The sequence below is a fragment of the Serinus canaria genome, chromosome 1 (assembly GCF_022539315.1).
Source record: "Serinus canaria isolate serCan28SL12 chromosome 1, serCan2020, whole genome shotgun sequence".
NCBI lineage: Eukaryota > Metazoa > Chordata > Aves > Passeriformes > Fringillidae > Serinus > Serinus canaria.
In genome coordinates this window covers 26,463,601-26,488,363 of record NC_066313.1, presented here as the reverse complement: position 1 = coordinate 26,488,363, position 24,763 = coordinate 26,463,601, and the positions used below count along the sequence as shown (strand labels likewise).

The 24,763-nt window shown below is 44.0% G+C and overlaps 1 protein-coding gene across 2 annotated transcripts in view; it reads right to left on the bottom strand.

Moving 5' to 3' along the window:
* Positions 1–3,123: 3,123 nt before the first annotated feature.
* CASR (calcium sensing receptor) overlaps positions 3,124–24,763 on the bottom strand; it is a 40,837-nt gene continuing 19,197 nt past the window's right edge. The window contains exons 4-7 of one of the 2 annotated variants that reach the window (XM_030233965.2): positions 11,405–11,635; positions 11,315–11,344; positions 7,879–8,002; positions 3,124–5,033 (exon numbers count right to left, since the gene is read on the bottom strand). In XM_030233965.2, coding sequence (XP_030089825.1) covers positions 3,583–5,033; positions 7,879–8,002; positions 11,315–11,344; positions 11,405–11,635 — 1,836 coding nt within the window. In that variant the 3' untranslated portion in view covers positions 3,124–3,582. The remainder of the gene's footprint in view (positions 5,034–7,878; positions 8,003–11,314; positions 11,345–11,404; positions 11,636–24,763) is intronic. The other variant, XM_009102613.4, reaches the window with a different exon arrangement.

Here is a 24,763-nt window from a genome sequence, read left to right as displayed (position 1 = left end):
GCCGCTCTTTAGCCAGCAAGCTGAAGGCGGTGGTGAATTATCCAGCCTCTGGGAAATCCCTGCAGAGATTTTAGTCTGAATGTTCAGGTCTTTACCTAAATTTCCCCACAATTTAAACATCCAGACTCTTGCAAAACCAACAACAAACACCTACCTTCCTCGTCCTGCTTTGCAGCACCCCTTGGTAAAGTTGGTCAATATAAACCTAAATTTAACAATAGGTATTGCAAACTGAACAGAGCTCATGGACTGACAGGGAGGACACAGTGACCAGCATGAAATATAAGGGGGGGAATTTTCTTTTCTCTGGTATCATCTATAAATAAATTCTTTGCTAGGGATCTGGGTAGGCAGAGATCTGCCAGGTTTGTCAGGAGACTGGGGATGAAGGGTTGGGCTTTTCACTGGGCTGCTTCTCAAGTTTTCCAGTGGAAATCCCACCAGAGGGATGACACGCTGTTGTTGCTTCACTGTTGGACAGTTCAGGAAACCCACACTGAGGCAAGATTTCCAGTGGATTTTTGAGCCATGGTGGGTGGGATGAGGCATTCACATGGGCATCTTCTGGTAGGAAATGTCAGTAGAGGTTCTTAGGCTCGTGCTTTCAACAGAAGAATGTTCCCCAGCGTGGCTTCGTCAGTGTCACGTGTGATACACTGACTGGCTTTTGGACAGGTGCCTGACCAAGCCTCCTCCTCTCCTGGACTTGACAGGATGAGAACATATCCCCTTCTCTGTGTGTGGGAAAAGGGGTTTGGTTACAAAGCACCTTCCCAAAGGGGTCTTTTCTTACTGAACTTCCCTTGTGTCCAGCCTGCGTGTCACTGCTATCAGCTGCAGCAGCAGCAGCTCTCTTGCAGCATTGGAGCTGGAGGCTTAGGGCTCCACGTATGAGAGCCGGGAGGGTGGAAGGGGCTTCCCCAGCAAATACAGCACAGTTGGCCATGCTAAAAAATGGTTGCAGCTCTTGGAGACTTATTGTGTGCCAGGGTATAAATTCCTTTTAAGTAAATGTAAAGAATGGAAAACACCCAAGGAATGAAAAGCACCCAAATGTCAGTATCATCTACTGTATACATAGTAGTGAATACTGCTCTCCAGACAAGGCAGCTGATGGTGACTTTCTGTTTCTTACATTGCCTGTGTTCTTACACAGTCTTTGGTTTGTAAATTGTGCTGTTTTCATTTCACTCATTGAACTCTTACACATTTCAGTGCTGTCAGCTTCACTTCAGGGGTTGCTGAGCTGGGTTTGCTCCGGTAGGAATGATTCACTTAGCACTAAAACCACTCGGCTGTTGGAATTTTTGGAAGTGTAGGCCATAACCAAAATGGCTCTTTTAGCCCTCTCTGCCATCTAGTGCTCATCCCTGTTCGTGCAGTTACACTCAGGAGACCCCGGGGCTTAATTCCATACCCTAAACTGAGCCCATGGGCCAGTTTAGGCTGCCAGTCAGCAGCCTGGGGAAGGGACTTAGGTTTCAGAGGCGGAAGCAGCTCTTGGCTGGGTCCAGGGGTAGAATTGTGGTTTACAAAATTTGGGCTAGAAGGATTTGTGTTTTCAAACTCACTTTCTTTTTCCCCTCCCCTAGTCAACTAAGCCAGAGTTGTAATCAAATATGGTCATTTGCAAGCCTTACAATTATAGTTGGGTTTGTTCTTATGTGGTGTAGTTAAAACTTGAGCCCACTCCAAGGGGGATGTAACAGATCAACAAAAGTGTTAAAACAACTTGTCTGAATAGCCTGCTTCTTGGGGTTCTGGACTTCCACTTTGCTCCTGTAAGTCAAGACTCCTCTTCCTTGTCAACAAGTGGAGGTGGCAAACCAAAGTTTTTATACAGTAATGTCACCTGTAAGTTTTATTTGCCTGCCCTGGCAGAAGAACAACCAAGCAAAAACAGTAACAAGAGAATTGTGGTGTTTCCCCCAATGCATTCAAACACAGTCCTTTTGTCTCTGCTCACACTGAGCTGCAGGCCCATCTACCTTTCTAGAAGAGGTCTAGACTACCTTCATGCCTAATGAGGGAGGGCACTGACATCTTCCTGACAGATGCTTGTTCTTCCACAGGGAATCTGGGAAGAGGGAATTAAATTCTGCAATGTAACCTTAGCCCCTCCCACCAGGCTGTCCAGGGGTACTTTTTCTCTCATCAGGCTGCAACAAATCTCTCTGCTAATGACTCTTTTCAACTTTCCCAGCATGAATCAAAAAGAACGAGGCATGCCTTGAAATAACCAGGAGCACTTATGTCTGCTTTAGGAAGAGTGGGACAAGAGTAATCAAGTTCTGCTATGCACTCTGCTGATGTCCTTAGTGTTATTCTTTAGGTACAGTCCTCCATTCTTGTGCTAGGTGCCCTCTCTTCGAAATGGGAAATAACCTAGTAGGTGGCTTTTAGGAGCAAAACTGTATCCAGTTCATCCATTTGTCCCTATATGTATCCAAGAACCTAGGCATGAATGTCTGTCTCACCCAGTCATCTACCAGCACGCTCACTTGAGATATTCACCTGCTTGGGTGATCCTATTACCACAGCTGGGGGCTCCTCCTCATCCCTAACTCCTCCATTTCTCCTTGTTCCATCTGCTGTGTCAGGCCCACCAGTACGGCCAGGACTGTCGCAATGCTCCGTGTAGGTGTGAGCAGGTTAATACGGCAAAGCACAACACTGACTATGGTGTGAAGGGTTAGCCGTGTATGCCTTGTGGGATAGTACAGCAGCAACACTTGGTTAAGCATACAACTACTAGCGACATAATCAATCAGGGATACATCTCATTGTGCTTTTGCAGCATTCTCTGCGAGGGATTTACAAGCTGTTCTCCCCCTCCACCAAAGCAGGCAGGCTGGAGGTAAAGCTATTCCAGCTGGAGGAAACCAGTAGGAACCTAAGCAGCTTGGTCTAGTGCAATGGAGTCTACGGAGAGTATTGTCCAGTATTTTCTGTTGGGCAGAAAGGAGACTGGGACATTACTAAATATAAATTAGCAGGGCGCTCTGTCACATTAAATACTTTACATGTTCACACCCTTGGCTGTACACAGCATGCCAGATGTTGGGGGCTTTTTTATTTTCCCCATGACTGTGCTTTCCTGAAGTGAAACTGTGTACCTTGCTTTTGTAGAGCTGAGAGTCCTGATGTACATGGTTACAGATCACATATACTGCATAAAGAGGGAATATCATACATAGTGGGAAAGAGGAATATTATACATAAATGTAAAAGCAGGGTATAGTGGAATTGCCTAGTGCCTCCCATAGTCAGCTGAATTGCAGTCTGGCAGGAAAAGCTTATGGAGGCAAGGCAGCATGCAGACTTCTGCCTAAGCCCCACCAGAGGCGATCTTCACTTGTCCATCTGAGATGTCCTGGTTTCAATAAAGCAAATGCAAATTCAATCCCAGGCTCCCCAGACAAAGTCCTTCCTCTGGAGGCACATGTGCTACCCTGCCGGCGCTAGCATTAAGGTGTGGTGGGGCTGTGTCACAGCAGTGTGTCTTTGTTGCCTTTCCCGTTCAGAAGCAAGAGGTGAGCAAGTTCCTCTTGGGGACTGGTGTACTTTTTGCAATCTTCTTTGTTAGGAATGTACCGTGTTCTCTGTGACAGAGCCACCTCCAGTGCCTATAAAATTTCGGGAGTTAACCGATGGCAGGGAAGGCTCCGCCTCAGGGCTTGGTCCCTCTTCTTTGTTGTCTTCCACCACTGACTCCTGTGAGCTGGTCTCCGGGCTGGAAGCTGCCTGGAAGCCGGGCTCAGCCCCGAGGGGCTCATTGATCTGCAGGGGAAGCAGGGCCCGGTGCCGCATCAGGCTGTCGTCACTGTTCTGGGCCTCCAGCGAGTTGCGGCGCTTGGCGTTCCTGTTGGCCATGGCGTTCTTCTGCGGCTCCTCGAAGCTCAGCGACAGGGTCACTGTTCCACTCCCAAAGCTGACTTTCTGCTTGCACCCGCGCTGCTGCTGGCGCTGCCGCTCGGCACAGGCTGGTAGAGGGAAAGGGTCCTCGTGGTTGCTCTTGCTGCTGATGGAGGAGGAAGGAGTGGAGCCAGTGGAGCCCCCCAGGCTGTTGGAGCGCTTGCGGGACACGTTGCTCCGTCTCAGCGTGGCTCTGGCAGCCACTTTGAAAGCGTGGGCAGCTGTGCTGCAGCGCACCTCCTCGATTGTGTTGCGGGAGGGCTTGAAGAGGATGATGTAGACTTTGTTGAAGAAGATGCAGGCCAGAAGCCCAAAGCTGGCAGCCAGTATTGCAATCACCTCCACAGCAGACACAAACTTGCCATACGTGCTGGCGTAAGCAGGGATGAAGGAGATCCACACAATGAAGAATATCAGCATGCTGAAGGTGATGAACTTGGCCTCATTAAAATTCTCAGGCAGCTTTCGGGACTTGAAGGCGAAGAAGAAACAGATGGCCGCCAGTAGGCAGGTGTAGCCAATGAGGAAGCCAAGGGCCATCAGGGAGCCTTCATGGCAGGTGATGAAGATGATCTCATCCTCTAGTTCATGGTTTCGGTAACTGGATGGTGGGGCCGTATAGAGCCAAATCACACAGATGACAATCTGCACAAACGTGCACAAGAAGACCAGGAGGAACTGAAGGTTGAGGCCCCACCACTTTCGGTGGAGACTCGTGGGGATCTTTGCCTCGAAGACAAGAAGGACACGGTTGGTTTTCACCAGGATGCAGGAGATGCAGAGGACAAAGCTGATGCCAAAAGCTGGCTGCCGCAGACGGCAAGTCCAATTCTGGGGCTCACCAATGAAGAACAATGAGCTGGAGAAGCAGCATAGCAAGGAAAAGAGGAGGAGGTAGGATAGCTCCCGATTTGTGGCCTTGACAATGGGTGTGTTGCGAAATTTGGTGAAGACTCCCAGAACAAAAGAAGTCAGGAAAATTCCAAGCACAGCAAAGAGAGTCAGAGCAATCCCAAAGGGCTCAGTCCAGGCCAGAAACTCTATCTGCTTGGGGATGCAGGATGTGTGGTTCTCGTTGGACCAGTAATCCTCAGGGCACTTGTCACAGGCACTTGCATCTGAAAAACAAGTGATAAGAAGAGGGAAGGTTTGTCAGAATGAGAGGCTGAAGTGTGGGATGACATATATGGCAGCTACACACCAGCCTTGATCTTAAACACACGGAGTGTTCCGCTCCTGTGAGCAGATCCCCAGAGTCATATACTGATGTCTCAGAGTTTCTTACTCTGAAACAACCAGCCTCCCAGGGGCTATATAGGAAAGTACAAAGCATGCTTGGTTCTGGCTTCCTCTGCCTCTGCCCTCATGTTTTTTGTAATACATTTCTTGGCAAAACTTTGCAAACTTCGATTCCTATCAGCTCTTACACAGGCTCTGGTTTTCTCTCTTCCTTATTCCTTCACTTTTATCTTCTATTTCTGTCTGTCTTCATACCTCTCACACTTTTATCATCATTTGAATATCCTGCCTTTTTCTATTACAGAGAAAATTAAAAACGTGCTTGCCTCCTTAAATGCTTTGAGAGCCTATTTCATATTCCATGGAGGCAAGTCTTAGTGTTTAAATTGCTCTTCCCTGAAGGCAGGCAATGCCCTTGACTTGCAGCACATTCTCATTTCATGTTGGAATGCCAGGGAAAGATGTGTCTTAATAATATCACTCTCCCTACACCCAGAAAATGTCCCACTAATACTTGCAAAGGGAAAATTGGTGCCTCCATCTCCTTCATGAAAGTAGTTGGGCCTGTGTGATAGCATGGTCATGCCAATGGCTTGCATGATCAAAAAGCAAGGACCTGTTGCTTCTGCTCTTCTTCTTTGACTCAAATGGGTCTTGTGCTCTAGCAGGGAGGATCACAACTCTTTTGATGGCAGTAGAAAGGGGTTGCGAGCAGAGAGCTGGAGGTCTCAACTTACCTTTGCTTTTGGGATCCGAGAAGGATAGCAAGGGGCTGCAGAGAGTCCACAAACTCCTTTAGCAGCAAGCACTCTCTGAGTTTTGTACCTGAGCACAGACACAGACTCTGACTACAGCTTCCAGAGCAGAGATTGATGGTAATGAGAAAGTCAGGAATGCCCAGCTAACGAGGCCAAAGGTTTTCAAGCTCTCTTGTTCTTGAGGTGTGGTTGTAGAGACCATCCATGTCCTGATATGACACTGCTTTCCCAAGGACTTTTTGCCTCACTTAAGGTGTTTATTTGAAAATCTGGCACTAGATGCAAAAGCTCAGCCAGAAGCTGTCATCACCATGTCATTTCATTTACATCCATTCAGCCAATAATTTTTATTTTTCTTGTGCCTTTTACCTGGAAGTTCATTACAAAATGCAAGCTGCAGACAAAGCAAAGTTCATTTTGTGTAGCAGGGAATCCAGCAGCCTCTGACAGAGACAACTATTTAGCACTGCACCCTAAAGACATGCTTTCACCTCTGTCTTGTGGTGGCTTAGAGACCATGCTGCCACTGAAGGGAGTCAACCAAGTCTCCCTCCTCCTGCAAGGCTGCTCATTCTTTTCCCCTCCTTTGAGCTGTTAACACTTGAGGGCATGCAGATTCTCATTCTAGTTGGAAACTCAACCTCCCAAGAGCTTGTTTACAGGAAGACCAAAGACCTGATCCAATTCGTTCCAAGGTTGCACATCCTTTTCCCAGCACTGCTCCCAGGCAAAGTGTGGGAGCAAACACCTGGGAAAGGTCAGATTGTTTCCTCTTCATTGCTATCTCAGCTGGATGGAACTGGTTGTAAACTGCTCTCTATGCCTATAAAGCTGGCAAGCACGGGAAATAAAGGCTATTACTGTCAGCTGAAATTGCAGGAGGAAACTGTAGAGTCAGAAGACAGTTGCCACCACAGCCCCATAAATTCCACCTCCACACCAGAGCTAGCTCCCAAAATTATGTGAAAAACACCAGAAGACCCCTATTACGTATGACCAGAATTGTTTCTATTTAATCTGAAAATGCTGCTTCCAAGCATCCTGTAAGTATCTTATATGGTCATGCTAAAAAAATATCATTCCTGTCAGGACACAAATTAGGTTCTCCCAAAGAACACTTGTTCAGTTTTGCAAGTAGTTTACTGAATTGTTCATCTTTGGCAAGGTCTGCAGTGTTTGCTGGGACCAAGAGAGTACCATAGAGGGTGCCAAGTGCCTGACAGAGTAGAGAGGACTGATATCCTGAAATAATTTACTTGCCTTCATTACCCTGGGGATGCCCAGCACTGAGGAGCACTAGTGGTGTTGGAAATTCAAAATTTTTCAACCATTTTGAAACCTGAGTTTGTTTTCTGTGTCTTCCAGAGCCTGAGTAGCTTGATCCAGGCTCCCAATGAAACAAACAAAACACATGTCCATGCTCAATAGGATCCACAGATTCTGATCTTTTGTAGTGCCAGTGATCAACAGAACCTGTAGTTGGTGAGTCCATAAAGGGAAATATTTCTCTCTGGTTGTGAAATCTGGGATGTAATTGATTTTATTTCTTTGTAAAGCATGAAATAAATCCCTGACAGTTTGAAGAAAACATGGGGGTAGACAGATAACTACAGAATTTAGGATGGGGAATCTCTCCCTCCTCCAGGTTTTTGGAGGAAAAAAAAGTTACTGCTACAGTGCAATAGAGTTTGTTGTGGCTGCCTGAGAGGCTTTCTATATGCAAGCTGTTTTTCAGGTTCTCTGCCTTAATTTTCCTGATGCAGAGCAGAAGGGACAAGCAGGCTTAGCTGTAGACAGGACCTGAGTACCACAGGACTCAACTCCTGTAAGCTTTTCAGAAGTCCCTCAGACTTTCTGTGAAGCCTCCTGGCAAGGCAGGCAGCAGACCAGCCCTGCAGGGAAGTGATTTCAGACCAACTGTGGGTTGTGGAGGGCATCAGGCCCAGAGCAGCTCCATGTGCGTTACCTGTCTCGTCACTGTACTCCCCGTCCGGGCAGTCCACGCACTCGAAGCAGCAGGTGGGCTCCCCCTCAATGATGCCCTTCCTCGTGCCTGGCAGGCAGTCCCTGCTGCAGTTGGAGAAAGGCACCTGCAAGAAAAGAGCCCAAGCAGGTTAATGGTGCCAGTATCAGACTGTGGCAAGATCTTGGCTTCCACCAAGGGTATTATTGCTTGATTGGCATTGCTGGATAACGAGCCTCAAATGCTCACCTCTTCTGCCCACAGAACAGACACATTTTGCACAATAGTCCTTCCCCAACCCACTGCAGTGAGATTTCTCTGAAGGAACACATCAAGGGATAGTAAGGAAGATGAGCAGACCTTTGTAATCTCTACTGTATTGTGGGCATTTCAAACTGGAGTGTGACCATGACACACATACCCCAAAACAGTCATTAGAAGAAAAGACAATCTATCTCTACTGGCAGGAATTTGAGTCAGCCTTGGAGATGATGGCCCTGACATCTGATCCCCAATCCAATATATTGCTAATATGTCTGCTAATAACTTGTGGGAATTATTTTAAAAAAAGTTTTCTGAAACTCGCTTCTTCTTTAAGAACACTGAACATCTAAAGATACAAATCAGTGGTGCTTTACAAAGTTTTCCAGACCTCTGATGCTGTAAATGATATCACCTGCTGGCTGTGTATTTCTGCTGTCCCTGAGTCCACCTGAGCATTGTCGTGTCCTGGCAGCAAGTTGGTGCATGGGCACGCTTACTGCATGCCTGAAGTGCACTGCCACAAAGACTTCAGCATGATGAATGGAAGCCTGGGTCTTTGTCACACAGTCATGACCTGAGGCTGAGCTCACCTCTTTCCAACTAAATTAAAGAAAGAGAGTTGACACAGAACATACTTTCTCAGCTCAGGAGAGTTAAACCTACAATTTCCACTGCTAGCAAAGTGCCATGATCCTTACATAGTCAATGGCTGTTCTGTTTGGAAGCCTCCTTTCACCTTTTTGGAAGTTTGGTGCTAGTTTACCCAAGTGCTGCCAACCTGCTGATCTCCAGGAACCTCCTGCATTGATGCATTTGTGCAATGAGTCCTAGTGATGGTTTGGAGGTTGCCTGTGTGCAGGTATCAACCTTAGCCACAGGGGAAGCAAAGCCCTCACTAATGACAATTGCTATGTAGAAGTGACCACTCTGTGGCTCTGGTGAGGGCAGACTATGTTACCGATCACTCTGAAGTGCAGCTGCAGCACAGTTTGGGAATGCTGTTCCTAAGCTGTTCATCAGGACTACATCATTGATGGGACAGACACATACACAGGGCAACTCCCTGCAGCTCCTGGCTTGAAGCACTCTGCTGTTAGTGCCTACTGTTATAAACACAGTGCTCCTATTCCTTGGGACAGTCTTTGAGCAGGCAGTGCATCCATCAAGAGGACTTCATCAGTCTAGGCTGTCTTTCCCTAGGCTGCCACCAGTGATTTTGAACAGAGCTGAATCAAAGGCCTGGCTGAAGTTACACACTGCTTCCCCATTATCTACAAAGTTGATTGAGCTTCCAAGGAGAAAAATTAAATTGGTTTGGCATGATGTTATCTTGACAAATACATGTTGGCTTGTTCTTATCAGTACATTATCCTTTAAGTGTTTATAAACAGTTTAATTTTTTTTTTTATCAAGTGTTTTAGGTTACTGAAGCTCAACTCAATTGTGTATAATTCCCTTGGTTCTCCTATAACTACTTTAAAACTAGGTATTACGATTGCTCTCTGATCCTTTGAGACATCATGCATCCTCCACATTTCTGGAAGATGAATTGCTAGTACTTTTGTGATTGCTTTGGCTGAATTCTTAAGTATTCTGCGGGGAATTTCATCAGGTTCTGCCAAAATGAATCTATCTATCTTACCTACTCTTTAACTCATTCTTTTGCAAGTCTGCCCAATGCTCAAGTTCCTGAATGTTAAAATTACCAACATTTAAACTTTTGTTGGGGATGACAAGAGGCACAGTGAGTGAAGTACTGGCTACTCTTTTTGAACAGAGCCTTTTATCTGAAAGAAATTGGAAGTATATAAACTGGAAAAAAAAAAGGCTGCAGCAGACACAGAGATTGCAAACCCTCCACTGCACAAAATTTACATACCCTGGCATTACACTCAGCAACATCCTGTCACATTTTTAACAGTTTAAGACAGAGAATGAAGTTAAACATTGCACTGCCAGAGAAATTTAGACCAAGAGAACACAATCACTCATTTTAAGTAAAAACCAATAAATCCTAACTGTTGGAAAAAGTGCAAGATGCACTTGCAACAATTTGAAGGAGGGATTATAATATCAGGGTTTTTTAAGTTCCACTTGAAGTTTGTGCTTAGAGACTCCAGGTGGACTTAAGAAAGCTCTGAGGTCAGTATTTCTGTGGTAGTATGCTCTGTTCAATTCCTGCCTCCTTCAGAGTGCTCTGGACTTGAACCAGAAGTGAAGCTGGAGTAAAAGAAAGGCTGAACTCATGCTGTAACTGTTCTGGGCAAGTAGCTAAGGCAGAAGCATTACCTGATCTGCCAGCCAATGTGAATAATCACCTGGAAGTGAATCCCCTTTTTTATTAATCAGGTGCTGGCTTAACACATTGAAACATCCCAGCAAGGCCTGGCAGTGACATTTCTGAGCTAATGCTCTACTCCCTGTGTCAATTCCCAGACCACAAACCATATGCCCACTCAGTATTCCCTCTGAATCAGAGTTTCTGCCTAGCTGGCTGCTGCCAGCTATGACAGCAGTTCATTTGGCTCTGGTCTGGAGATGTCTGCACCATGTTCCCATCATGTGGGTCAGACACAACCTGGCTGCTAGTGACAATAACTATGCTGAAAAGATTAAACATATGCAAGACAGTGGAGAAGGACTCAGGCCTGACTGAAGTCAACTGATACGTCTTGAGATCACTACTTCTGGGGCTGCAGAACACTATTCCACTGAGCACCATGTCCAAGTTAACCTAGGCAGATTGACAGTGCTTGTTCTGTTGGTTTGCAAGGCAAGGGTGTGAGGAAGGCTCTGGGACTTGGTGGGTGAACCTAGCAGAAAGAGTTGTAAATATAACTAAGAGCAAGAAGAGACACTTCTTGACACAGAGATAATGGGAGTGAAAGAAATGGCTCTTTTCAGCAATGAAACTACTAAGGTCAGGAAATATTGATTTAGTCAACAACCAGACTTGGGTGATGAATTTTCCATGCCTTTGAATCACTGCTATAAAAGTCTACTGTATCTGCTTGGGCCAGGAAAAAAGGATATAATTTAAAACATTAATACCCAGGGTGAACAAATGTATAGAAGGGGAGGAGACATTGTCGGTTATTTCAGTGTATAAGAAGGGTAAGAAAAACTATGGCAGAGACTGTGTATCCAGTAAGGTGAATGGATCCTATAATGACACACGGAGCCATATTAGGAGGAGTGCGCAGGGCTAGCTCAAATTTCAGCTTGTGGATCAGGAAAACATTGCTGTGGGGATTTAAGCACTTACCTCCTTAGAGAATCCACCCCATAGGATCTTGTTTTCATTGATAAAAAGCCTCTCCCCTTTCTTGGCATAAACGTTGTAATGCCCAACCTCTTCAAAGACGACTGAGCCATCCTCCGGAGAGAGATGCCAATTGATTATTGAGTAATTTCCTACCAGGTCCCCAAACTCATCAAAATCCACCTGCTCCCCCATGTTATTGGTGAAATTTAAGTGTCGCAGATGCTTGAGAACCTAGAGAGAGACAGAGAGACACTGTGAATGCCTGTGTGTTACAAGCCTACCACAGCACACATCTGCTTCGGGAACAGACCTGGGAAGAATCACTTTACTACAAACCTTAATCTCTTCAAATCTTTTAATTGCAGCAGTAGGAGGTTTTCTATCCCATGAACACACAGAGCCTGTACAAAACTTGCAGACAACACAAGGTATCGTGGCCCTCTGGGTGGTCGGCAACTCATCTGTAACACTTACTGATGCTACCCCATCATCCATTTAGCATTCTTCTTTGCTCCTCTGAGTCACCTCTGCAAGCCCAGAGCTTTTTGTTAGGCCCAGGGAAGTGGCAGCAGCCTCTCATGTGTTTCAGTCACCCATGCATCGCTCTCACCCTGCTCTTGCAACCACTGCATGAATGCTCTCTGTTGGTATCTCTAGTCTCTGAATGATCTATCACTCAGCAACAGGAGTGCTTGAGAAACAACTCAGACTTGACTCTGGATTGAAAAAACCCAAGCCCAATGCACTTCAGTAAGAAAACACCAACAAATCAAGCTCATTTGCCATATGGCAGACCTGGAGAATTCTTACCTCTTTTTTTGGTTTCTATCTAATAGTTGCATAGCTGAAAGTAATCACATTCTGCCTGTTTCCAGGAGTTCTTCCCTGTAATTTTCACCTCATGCCTTTAAGTGTTGTATAGAATCATAAAATCATTAAGGCTGAAAATACCTCCAATATCATCAAGTCCAGCCATTAACCCAGCACTGCTCTATTCACCACCAAACCATGTCCTCAGGTGCCATCTCCACATGTATTTTGAACCCTTCCAGGAATGGTGATTTCACCATTTTCCTTGACACCTATTCCAATGCCTGACCACCCTTTCAATGAAGAAAATTTTCCAAATATTCAATCTAAGCCTTCTCTGGCACAACTTAAGGCCATTTTCTCTCATCATGTCGCTTGTTACCTGTGAGAAAAGGTACCAACCTCCTCCTTGCCACAATCACCTTTTAGTGAGTAACAGAGAGTCATAAGGTCCCCCTAAGCCTCCTTTTCTCCAGCTAAACAGGCCCTTCTTTCCCTCAGCTGCTCCTCATGAGACTTGTTTTCCAGACTCTTCACCTGCTCTGTTGCCTTTCTCTGGATGTGCTCCAGCACCTCAGTGTCTGTCTTGTAGTGCAGGGCCCAGAACTGGACACAGCACTGGAGATGTGGCATCACCAGCGTTGTATATGGAGGACAATCACTCCTCTGGTCCTGCTGGCTACACTATTGCTGATAGTGCCAGGTGCCACTGGCCTTCTTGAGCACCTGGGCACAGCTGGCTCATGTTCAGCTGGCCCTCAACCAGTATGCTGCATGTCCCTAATCCCAGGGACAACTGTGGTTGTAAAATTCATGATCTAGATAGCCTGACAAGTAGACTTAAGAAACTGCAGCATGAAAGAAAGCCTGTCCTGGCAACTGTGATACAATTCAGCCATATTGTATTTCTGTTCAAAAAATAATTGCTGGTTTAGGCACTTCTCAGATTTCTCCCCAAGCTCATCTATAGAAAGATAAGATGACTCTGAGGGTTCCTGGCTGTCAGCTGCCCCTAGACCCCAGTAGCATAGTTGCTGCTGTGCTTCTACTGCCTGTGACAGCTTGTAAGCCTAGTTTCTCTCTCTCTCTCTCTGTCTCCCCTTCTCTCTCTCCCACCCGTGAGTACCCAAACATACAACACTGGATGGCAAAATGTAAGAGAAGCCAAAGCTAAATCAATTTGTCTGGGCAGGCAGAGTCCTCTTCAACCCACAGACAGAACAGACAATATTGTTTTTATGAATCCTTCTCATCTGGAAACACAGGGACAGGGGAACAGAATCACTTCATTAATTCCTGTCAGTTGTGCTAAATTGTCTCATTTTTCGCTGTTTCCTTTTGGGATCCTCCTAGCTCAAGCAAAAATCCCCAAAGCCACAGATAGCCTCCTCCCACTGCCTGTTTCAATGCCAGCCTGAGACAGTCTGGAAAATCATTGTAGTACTACAAAGGATGTGACCAACAATACCTTTTCAGCTTGTGTGATGTTGATGGAAGGATATCAAAATATTGCCACAGTATTCAGTCTTTGAATAATGGGTGAGACAGAGAAGGCAGGATTTTTTTCTGTCTTTCTCATCCCTGTTGCCCCTCCTCTGGAGACTAGCTCACCTATAAGGTATGCAGTTGGAATTATCTCACCAAAGAATCAGGACTTGTCCCTGGAAGATCTCACCCTCTGATGGACACAGCAAAAGTAAGTGCTCTGTGCTGGCACTTTTCTGTGGAGAGCTGGGGCATTGCCTGCTGGGTAAGGGGATAGGAGCCTGCTCCCCTCTCATTCCCCTCATTCCTGAGGGGTACCCAGGAAGGTGCTACTTGTCCGGCTCCATTGGGGGACAGTGAGAACAGAGCAGAAGCAGCTCTGAGGTCAGACAGGATCTGCAGATCCACAGTGATCTGTTGTACTGCCTCACCTCACTCTGGCCTCATCTGCACAGGGATTCAATCTTGGTCTGGCTGGTACCAGAAACTTTGTCTGTCAGCAGTGCAGGTTCTCAGCAGGCAGCTCACATTCGTCTGCAGGCTCTGGCACCTGCCACAGGGTGACAGATGCAGCTTTGATGTCCACATTAGGTTTGCCCTTACACTGAGCCTAATGCTATGTTTCTCCTCACTCCAACTCAGTATGACACCCATGCAGCACTACTGCATCCATCTGAACGGCACTGGAATATCCTGAGTATCACTGCTGGCTTGACTGTTCCCTGCACAGACAGGAGACCCTGCCCTTGTTTTGACTGCAGTTGCTACACACATTAGGAGACAATCTTGCAAGACCCACATCGAAGATTCTTCAGTTCAAGTCCTGCCTCTCCTGGTCAGCTGCAGCAGCAGGAGGCTCACTGGCCTTAGGGTCAGCGAGATGAATGGTGGAGAAGCTTCTGGGTTCCCTGAATGCAATTTTTTGTTTGTTTTCATTTCATAGCATTAATATAAATTAGTCTGTTCCTTGGCCTTCCCTCCTGTCATTATGTTTCTTAAGAAGTAATATATACCTGTGGCTTTTAGTGGGGTTTTGTAGGATTAGTTTGATAGGATCTTTCCCTGGGTCACACACACTACACCTGAGGATTAAGGTTATAAATGATTTCATGTATGACTTGATATGCCTGTCTGATTGTTAATTCATATAGAAGTGCTGATTTGCAATTAATGTTGTCTTTCCCCAGGCAGAGTGTACCAGCTTCAGCTCTGCAACTGTAGCTAGTGGGTACAAAATGTGTATCAGTTCATGCACGAAAGGCACATGACCTGTTTGAAATTCCAAATGGAAAGGCAACAGGAACAACAGAAATAACAAAGCCTGTTTTTTTTTTCTTTCCAGAAAACAACAAAGCTTTTCTTCAAATCTAAATTTCTGAGGAGCAGCTTGTAAAATGAACTACTAGAACATGGTCCTTTTTTTAGGGAGCAAGAAAGTCCCAGGATCATATCTCTGTATCTCACAAGTTCTGCTCTTTACAGGGTGAAAATACAGACAAGGAACATATAAGCACTAACTTTGAAAGAGGAAGTTGTAGACTCTGAATAACCCCAGAACTATTATATATTCACCAGTCTATCAACGATTAGCTAAAGGTTTTACAGTTAAAAATGTGTCACTGTGTTTTGTAACTAAAGATAGAAACATACATAACCAGGACTCAATCCACAAGGACCTGAAAGACCTTGCTTCAGCCAGGCCAACAGCATGTGTCAGGGGTAGGTGTATCATATCCTGGAACCAAGAGTTTATGAAAGAACTGCTGACCTTGTGGCTTGTATACACTGTCAGCAGCTGGTGGAAGCTTGTGGGGAGAGCATTGTGCAAACTGCTGTCTTCAGATATATTTCTTTCTGTAATTTTCCCTTCTTTTCTTTTCTCTCTGTCACAGGCGTCATGCTGAATTGTAGTGACTTTTAATTAAAACACCTATTACTGGAAAGGACTTGCAAGCTGCCCTCTAGTTCACCCTCCCACTATTCCTGGTAAGGCCATTCTCAGCCATGCAGCATCCTGTACTTTATCCAGGCTAAATACTCTGGGTCATGCAGTTTCCACTTTTATGGGAGGACCATAGAGCTGTAACATAAATACAGTTGTATTAGACCAGGCTGGCAGCTCACCTGCCCGGGACTTGTTTGAGACTGTGGCCAAGAGCAAATACCCACAATAGGAGCACAGGGGCTGGAGAACTTCCCCTGAACATCTCACCCATTTTGCAGCTCAGTGACTTCCTGGGCCGGAGGTTTTGTACCTGATAACCTTTGGGTAGATTTTTCTTCTATGATGTTGCACATTAATGTTTTGCACCTTGTGAACTTTCCACATCCACAGCCTCCTACAGCACAGACACCTGGATTTTGTGAGTCAAGCACATCTTCATCTCTTTTTGGAATAGAGCAGCTACACATCTCTTTTGATTTTTGTGCTTATATTGGTAAAGAACTGTCATTTGCTGCTCACCTTTTCCATGCCTCTCAGGACTTTTACAATCACCTCTCTTCTTTCTCAGGCTGCTGAGCCCTACCTGGTGTTTCTAAATCTTGTACAGAAGCTGTTTCACTGACCCTTCTCCAAGCATTCCCAGTTTTCTTCATCAGTTCTGAGTCTTGCACGTGATACTGAAGAGAGATGCACCAAAGGGTTGAGAAAGTGGCCCCAGGACACCCTGTTTACCTCTCTGTCCCTTTTCCAGTGCGACTATTCTTAGAAGTGCATTTGCTTTTTTTGACTCCTATACAGATAAACCTGAGGAACCCACCATAGACTTGATCAACTTCATTTGTGATAAGTCAGCTTTCATAATTTATTTTTATCCTCTGCTATCTTTCAACCAACACACACAATTTGCTGACAGACTACCAGAAGATGCCTTCAAGAAGCCTGAGCATACATACACTATGAATAGAAGTTCCCTTATCCATACACATCCCACCCAAAGCCTTCAAAGCACTTCAGGATGTTTGTGAGATAGGGCTTCTCTTTAGAGAAGTCATGTTCTTCTTCATGGTATATTCTATTTTTCCTTCCTAAAGTTTTAAACCCCAATTTCTAATAATAGGCTCAACCAGGCTCTGCTAGTTCCTTGGATCTCCTTCCGAACCCTTTCAGAAAATTGATGTCTCATCTGTCAGCTTTCTAGACCTCCAGGCCTAGGATTTTTCAAGTGAGGAGATGGACACCTCAGCCAGCTCTTCTGCTACTTCATCTGTGAGCTCTGGCATATCCCTTGGGTGAATATTGTTCACTTGCCCTGAAGTATCAAGGTTCATTTTGCTCTTGTGTTCCATAGTTTCTTGTATAGTCAGTTCATTAGACAGATCCTCTAAAAGTCCCCCATAAATAACTAAAACTTCTTAAATTTGTCCATGAGGAGCCCTCTTTTCTTCTGTCATGGCCTTACCTTGTCTTTTGCAGTGATAATCTATGGCTCAACAAACAATCCTACTCCTGAAATGTTCAAAGTACGATTTATGAGCTTCTACCCCATTTCAGGATATTGCTTATTCATTTTTCTGGCCTGCCTTATTTATTTGTACATTTAATCTGCCAGAGTTTATGAATCTTCCTATTTTACTCACTGAACATAACTCAGTTATTTGAAGGATGCTGTCTCACTTTTAACAAATACCATCTAATACCTTTCTTTTGTTTGCCAGCTTCCTTTCTCCCCCTTTTCTTGATCTGCAGAATACACTCACTTTCTGTCACTAGTACTGAGGCTGGTGCCAGGCAAAAACATCCATTCTAAACTTTGGATAGCAGAGAATTTGGTGTGTGCATGCATGTCCAAAGCTGAACTTTGAGCTGTGTTCTGAAGCAAAAACAGACTAGTTGAACATTTTGACAACAGTTGAACATTTGGATAGTAGCTGCCAAACAATAGTGGCATGTCTTAAACACTTCAATTAGTAACAAGATAGGAGACAGATCCACTAGTTAGGAGGCTGATTGCAACACAAATCTAGGCTCAGGGCTAGAAACAAGACAGTGAAGATGATATTTGTATGAAAGACACTGGATGTAGGGCAAGATGCTGCAGATGAAGGATATGTGTGGAAACAAATGTTGGGGGATGCTCAGTAACCTTGGCCAGTAATGCTTGAGGAAAGGTAACTGAGAGGAGCTGCACAGCATAAAGTGAGAATTTCCGCCTTGACAGACCTCCACCATGTCCCTACCAGGAAGGAAGGTGAGACCAGATGATGTAACACTGTGGGGAAAGAAATAGTGTGTGAGATATCAAGAAGTTAAAAGTTGCAGTCTTGTTAATGCCTAAATAAATGTAAATAAACATCAGTATTCAGGTGTGCTATGAGCTGTCCTTTACTCTGTCTCAACAGTGACAGGTCCTTAACTAGTCTCCGGGTACTGTCAAAGGTTTAATATCCTTGGCTTCTTTCTGCAGTTTCTTTCTGATGTGTTTCCTCCCTAGGTCAGATGGTCCTGCAGTGGAAGAGAACCTGCCACCACATAAAAGACAGACAATTACCCCTCCTAACACATGGTTGCCAGCAATCCCATCTCAACAATTAACACACATTTTCCCATGCTTAAGTTTTAATTTTTGTCTACCTATCTCTCTTCAGACCTGTTAAACAGTTCTGGACTGACAGATACCAAATGTTTTTCTCTTTGGTTTGGTAGAGTGCCTGTGCTGAGAGCAGCCAACAATACCACATCACGGGTCTGTGTGAATTAAGATGAAAAGTTGGCAACTGTCCTCAAGATGGCAAGGCCTGACTCTCACTTTGCATTGCAAAGGGCCTAATCTCCTCTCTTGTTTCGGATCTCTCATCAAGCACATGGAAAAGATGCCATCTCCTTATGATCCTATAACAGGAGTAAGGCCTTGAGAGATCAGCTGTTGCATTAGGCCATGGGTTATGATGCACAGGACCTGGGTTTTGCCAGTGGTCAAATATCACAAGGAAATATGCCCAGGCCAGTTCTGAAAGAGTCACTCATAAAATACTTTAGGAGAAGTGTTGTTTGAAGCAATAATTTTTTGGTGTATTTTTTCTTTCTTCCTTTCACTTTCATCTACCTATGTGTCAATCTCGTTTACAGGCTAGCAAAACTCAAGTTTTTACTTTCTGTATCAAATCCTTAATTCCTGCTGCATTCTCTAATTTGGAATATGTTGTTCTGCCCTTTTTTATGTAGGGCCAACACTTGGGCTCTCTGAAAGGCAGTGCTGTCATCACAACATCAACAAGTTCTGACACACAGGAAGCGAGCAGGCAGGAAGGTGCTGGCCCTGGCCCCCTGTGTCAGTAATACCTGTTTCCAGAAGCCTGAGGCAGGGCAAGATGAATTTCACCTTTCTGTCCAAAGCATTCTTCTTGTCAGCAGGAGCTGAACTTTCCTTCTCCTCTATAACCTCTTCTCCTTCCCCGCTGCCCTTTGTACACCAAGAGGGACAGCATGTAGTGCTGATGTTGTTTTTCAAACCAAGATGCCAGAATATGCCAACACCATTAATCTCACCTTTTTCCAAAAGCCGTTCAGAAAATAATGGAATTCTTCAGCCAGTGAAGGATGTGATTCATTGCCTCACATCACATGCTACATTCACAGAATCATAGAATATTCTGAGTTGGAAGGGACCCACAAGGATCATAAAGTCCAACTCCTGGCCCTGCACAGGACACCCCAAGAATCACACCAGGTGCCTGAGAGCATTGTCCAAATGGTTCTTGAACTCTGTCAGGCTTGGTGCTATGACCACTTCCCTGGGGAGCTTGTTCCAGTGCTCAGCCACCCTCTGGGTGAAAAACCTTATCTTAATATTTGATCTAAACCTCCCCTGACACAGCTTCAGGCCACTCCCTTAGGTCCTATCTCTGGTGACCAGATTCCACCCAAGCTGCCTGGTGTCTATTGGTTTACTGCTCTGAAGAAGTGACTGTTAATACTTTTTATCACTATAAGGGTATCTTAGGTGGAGAAGCTGTAAGGTACCCAGGAACAGAGCTGTGATTCTCACTGTAAATACCTCATAAAAAATTTGGATTCTTCCTGTTACACACATCCAGCTTCATGCACAAGGAGTGCCTAGTGTGTAGTTGGGATGCTGAGCACTTCATGCCAAAATAATGAAAATCAGTCAGCACCTACTGTGCAAGGCCTGGGCTGTACTCCAGGATTAAACTGTCAAGTTGGCAACAGGGCAGATGAACAAAAGGAGATAGACTCTGGAAGAAGGGCTGGTGTCAAAGAGAGAGGAATTGATGGTCAGCCAGAGAGACATAGACAATACTCCAAGGGAAGTTTGGCAAGACAGGATGGACATCCCAGCTCTGGTGAAATGCTAGATCTGCACTGAACTGAAAAACAGAATGGAAGCAAGAGTTCATTCAATACTCAAAAACAGCTGTGTGAAGCCTGAGAATAACTCAAGAACATTCAGTATTGTTATGCTTTGATGAGAACCGAATGACTTCCTTGTAAAGCTGAGAAGGTCAGTGGATAACACAATTAAATGTGTATGACAAAAACGATGTGCCATATGTTAGGAGTAATAATATAAGCTATTCATAATCTTTATTGAAGAAAATTAACTAACTGCTCAAGACAAAGACCTGTTCATTATTGTAGGCTGCTCAGTAAAATCACTCTGTGCCTTGTGCAGCGGGAAGAGCAAACTAAATATTAGGATATGAAAGTAAGGAAAAATTATACTGAAAATATAGTACCAATAGTACAGGTCTCCTCTGGAAAAAGCTCTTAGTTCTAGTAATTTGATCAGAAAAAAAGAATCAATTAAATTAAATTAAGATAAGAGACATCCATAGGTGGTGATGATAGCTCTTGGACAGTCAGTTTTCCATTTCAAGAGAAATGAAAACATGGAATTATTTAATTGTTTATGACACATGTAGTGATTTGTGGGAAAGAGGTGGTATATTTTCACAGAAGCAGAGACCCCTGTTCCTGCAAAGGCAACTGACCTTATTCAGGTCTCTGGAGAAATACAGGACATCCAGCTGACACAAGGTGTGCTGATTGTCATATTGTAACTGGTAATTGGTTCTGTTCTGCTTCTGTCAAGGATATGATCCCTAGGCAGATCCCTCTCTCTGCCTCTTCCATTGACCAGTGCCCTTGAGGAGGGGCAGCACTGGTGCTGACATGGGGACCCATGCACACATTCTGTCCTTTCTTTGTGAAAGAGAAGCAAAATCTCCAATGGAAACTTACAGAAATTGGGAGAACAAGGAAGCTGTGTGGACTGTGTTGGAAATACCTTCACTTTCTGCTCAGAGGAAGGTGTTTGGTGCTTCCCTGTCTCATTCCATGCTATGAGTGCTTGGAAACTGGTGAAGCCTAGAGTTTCCTAAGCAAAGGACCAGTTCTAGTGCCTGTAACTGGGCTTGATGGGTCAGCTTATGTGGTGTTCTCATCAGCAACCAAGTGACCTCGCTCTGCTGCTTAAAAACTGCAGCAGCTTTGATGCTTTATTGACAATGAAAGGTGACAAAACTAACAAAATAATAGCTACTAGTACAGCAGTAGAAGCAAGTAACTTGTACCAAAAATGTCAAAGGCAAGCTTTTCTAAATGGGACTTGATATAAAATGGGACTAATCTGGTTTAGGATCAGACTTACTACAGTACCATATTTACAAGGATGTCCAGAGAGAAGTCAAAAGCCCAAGGCTAGTGGATTTTATAACAGAGGCTGCACACAAGTCAGGTCCAACTGTGATACTTCAGAAAAACCCATTTGGTATTTACTGGTGGTGCAGATGCCTCAATTCCATTGCAAACCTGAGTCTAAAATGCTTTTGAAAGACTTGTCTGATGATTCACAGAGGTTCCCAAAGGAATAAAGAAATTATCTTGCAACATTTTGGCATTGCATGGCTGCTTTTCCAGACTGATTTAATCATCAGTTAGGAGGTTGTAGGATGCAGGAAGGATGGGACCAGGATATTTTGTTTGTCCAAGGTCCTCCACAACTCCTGCTGGCCCTATGCACACTTATAGTTCTAAATGCAATTGTCCATAGAACACCAGTCCTGAGCCTGTACTGTGTAATACTTAGCTGATAGTAAAAAGCACCTCACATAGGTGTGCTCTGGTAAAGAATAATGATTTCACCCAGTTTGACCAAAGATTTACACAGGGAGATGTGAAATCCTGTCAAATAAAATTCAGTACAAACATATTTTTTAAAGTCAAACTCAAAAGTGTGACCTTCAAGTGACAGTTCTTTTTTTAACTGTAATTACTTTTCTTTTTTAGTGAGAAAAAGGGAAAACAATTAATTTTGAGTCTGTCAAAATGCTGGTTTGGACAGTGATGTTTCCATTAACTGCAATTAGTAAATTTGACTAGCTTGAGAGTAGAAATGAGATGACAAAGTACTTTTTTTACCTCTAACATTTTCCCTTTTTCTGTTTTAAATTAAGATCCAGCTGTATGATGGTACTCCAACATATTTGTATGGCCCAAAGCATGAAAGTATAGTATTACTTCCCTAGAGCCCAAAAAAATCCTTCCTACAAGCAACTTCAGGAGTTAGGGCATCTGGAGTAGCCTCAATCCCAGTTCATTGCCATCCCAAACAGACTTAATCTGATCTACTGATTGCAGTAGGTTTCTTCTGGGGAGAAATGGCTGAAGTAACAGCACCTCTCCCCTCCTGAAGTTCTGTAAGCATTAATTATTTTCCAAGGAATCAGGACAAAAATTATGGCAGCAAAATCAAAAATAATGCCTGTGGAAGACCCCTGGATGCAGGATATAATGCTATATAAAATCAAGGAGACTTCTGACTAGTGTTTACTCCAGTGGTGTACAAGCATGGGGCAGTGATGAGGGAACTCCAACTGAATGGAAAAAATCCATGGACAAGCTAGAGGAAAGGACTGACTGACTGTAGCCTATGCATGATAAAACCATTTTCAGTTCAAAATTTTGCCTGTGCTCATTAAAATAAAAGCTCATTAATTAGAGAGTGATGATTTGTTGCTATCTGCATCATACAAACAGAGCTCAAAAAGCAGTATTTACTATGGTGGGCTCTAAAAGCACTAATCCAACATGAAACATCCAAATAAGACAGAAATACAGGTGGTGCATGGTCAGAAAGCAGTACATAAAAAATCCTGGAGAACAAAGAAGAAAAAAATCACCAGGCAATGTATAAGAAGTTCCTTGAACATATTAAAATTGAAAGGTGTCATGTATGCCAGATCCTGATGACATTAAGTAAGCTGTAAGAGACAGCTAAAGAGGGTGGAATGCTAAAGAGAGAGCTGAGGAGGGGCAGGAAAGCCAAATGAATGATGTGTTAGTACCCTTGCTATCAGAAAAAATCACAGACATTCTTATCTCAAGGGCACTTGTTTTGGAGCCATAATGTGACATTAACTGAGGTAGAAAGTCCTTAAAGAGAGATTAGAGAGCAGCCTGAGCAATTTAAATTGGATTTAAAAGGCTGACAGAACCAGACAGTTCATCACAGCAGTCCATGAGCAATAAAGAGAGCACTAATACAGTAGGTTTATGATATACACATAAAAATGCCACTGGCTTTGAATGACAAAGTCAATGTGCTATCTAATCTTATTCCACAGCAACCCCAATCCACCTTTCTGCTACACCTGCAAGTGTAATGCATTCCCAGCACTGTGTCCAAAGTTCTGCTCAGTGTCAGCCTCTGTTGGGCTGCAATAGCTGCCAAGAAAAGACCATTCTGTAAAAGGCAGAGGGAGGTCCTCTGACACCAAAGGCTGGTTAGCCTGACATGAATCACAGGAAAAATAATGGAAAACAAGAGTTTAGGGCTGAGGAACAATTAAGACAAAACTGTAGGACAGAAACCTAATTGCTGACACCTCATAGCATTTGAGGAATACAGATCTTAAATTCAAGTTGTATTGACAGACATACCCCTTCAGAAGTAAAATATCTGAGCTTTATACTTCATGTAACATGGATCAGGAATTGCTCAACAGATATCAATAGAGGCAGATCATCAGTTCATGGGGAATTCCTCCAGCCTCAGTAAACACTCACTGTTTCCCAATATGTTCATCAGTACCCTGGCAGCAGCTGCAAAAGCACTGCTGGCAAAATTCACTGAAAATTCATGGATGAAGGTAATGGTAAATAATATTCAAGAAAAAGCATTTCCCCTCAGATTGCTTTCAAATATCTGTGTTTGATAAAGTGAAATTCAGGCTTGTGCATCAAGGCATAAGGAATTCACACCAGGCACAGAAAGGGTACCACCTGCTGCAAAGGATTACTGGCAACTAAATGTGACCTTTCCATTGCACGTGGTGGCACGAAAGCTCAGGTACCTTGTGCTCCTACAAATGAGAAAGTAATAGGAGTATGCAAATGTGGGATTTTTTCACTGTCTGGCTGTGCTGAGTCTGTTGAAGGAATACTGAATACATGCCAAAAATAGAGATAAGTGAATGGACAAGGTACAGAACTAAAACAGAAAACACACCTTATGACTAAAAGACCACTCTGTTTAAATTATCAAGGTAAGACTGAGGAATAATTTGATCAATGTGCATAAATATTATATGGAGAAAAATGATGCATACTTTATGTGGACTTTTAAATCTAATAAAGCAAGCCCAAGTAAGGACCAATGAAACTAAAGGTCAGTAAATCCCAACAGGAAATCAGACATGATCTGTGACAAGAGACATGGCCTGCCATGGATCATACTAATTAAAAAAAAGGTCTACCAGTCAGCATGTCTTTGGGGAAAATAAATCTTGCTAAACACAAGTTTGGCTGTCAAACACAGCCTTTCAGAAATGAAATACCTAGGTTTTACATTCTATGTGAAGCAGCCTTTAGCTGGATCAAGATTACTTACTTTCCTGAACGTGTCATAAATTTACATAATTAATTATACAAAGGATTTCAAACTGCATGATCATTTGGAAAGTGACTCTATTTGAACATGTTTTAGGTTTCTGCTGAGGTTTTGTAGAGAGAGATGGTTTCTGGACAGAAGAAGGCAATTGTACAGCTACAACTGAAACCTAATTGTCATAACACTTGCTAATGGCAAGTTGTTATCTTCT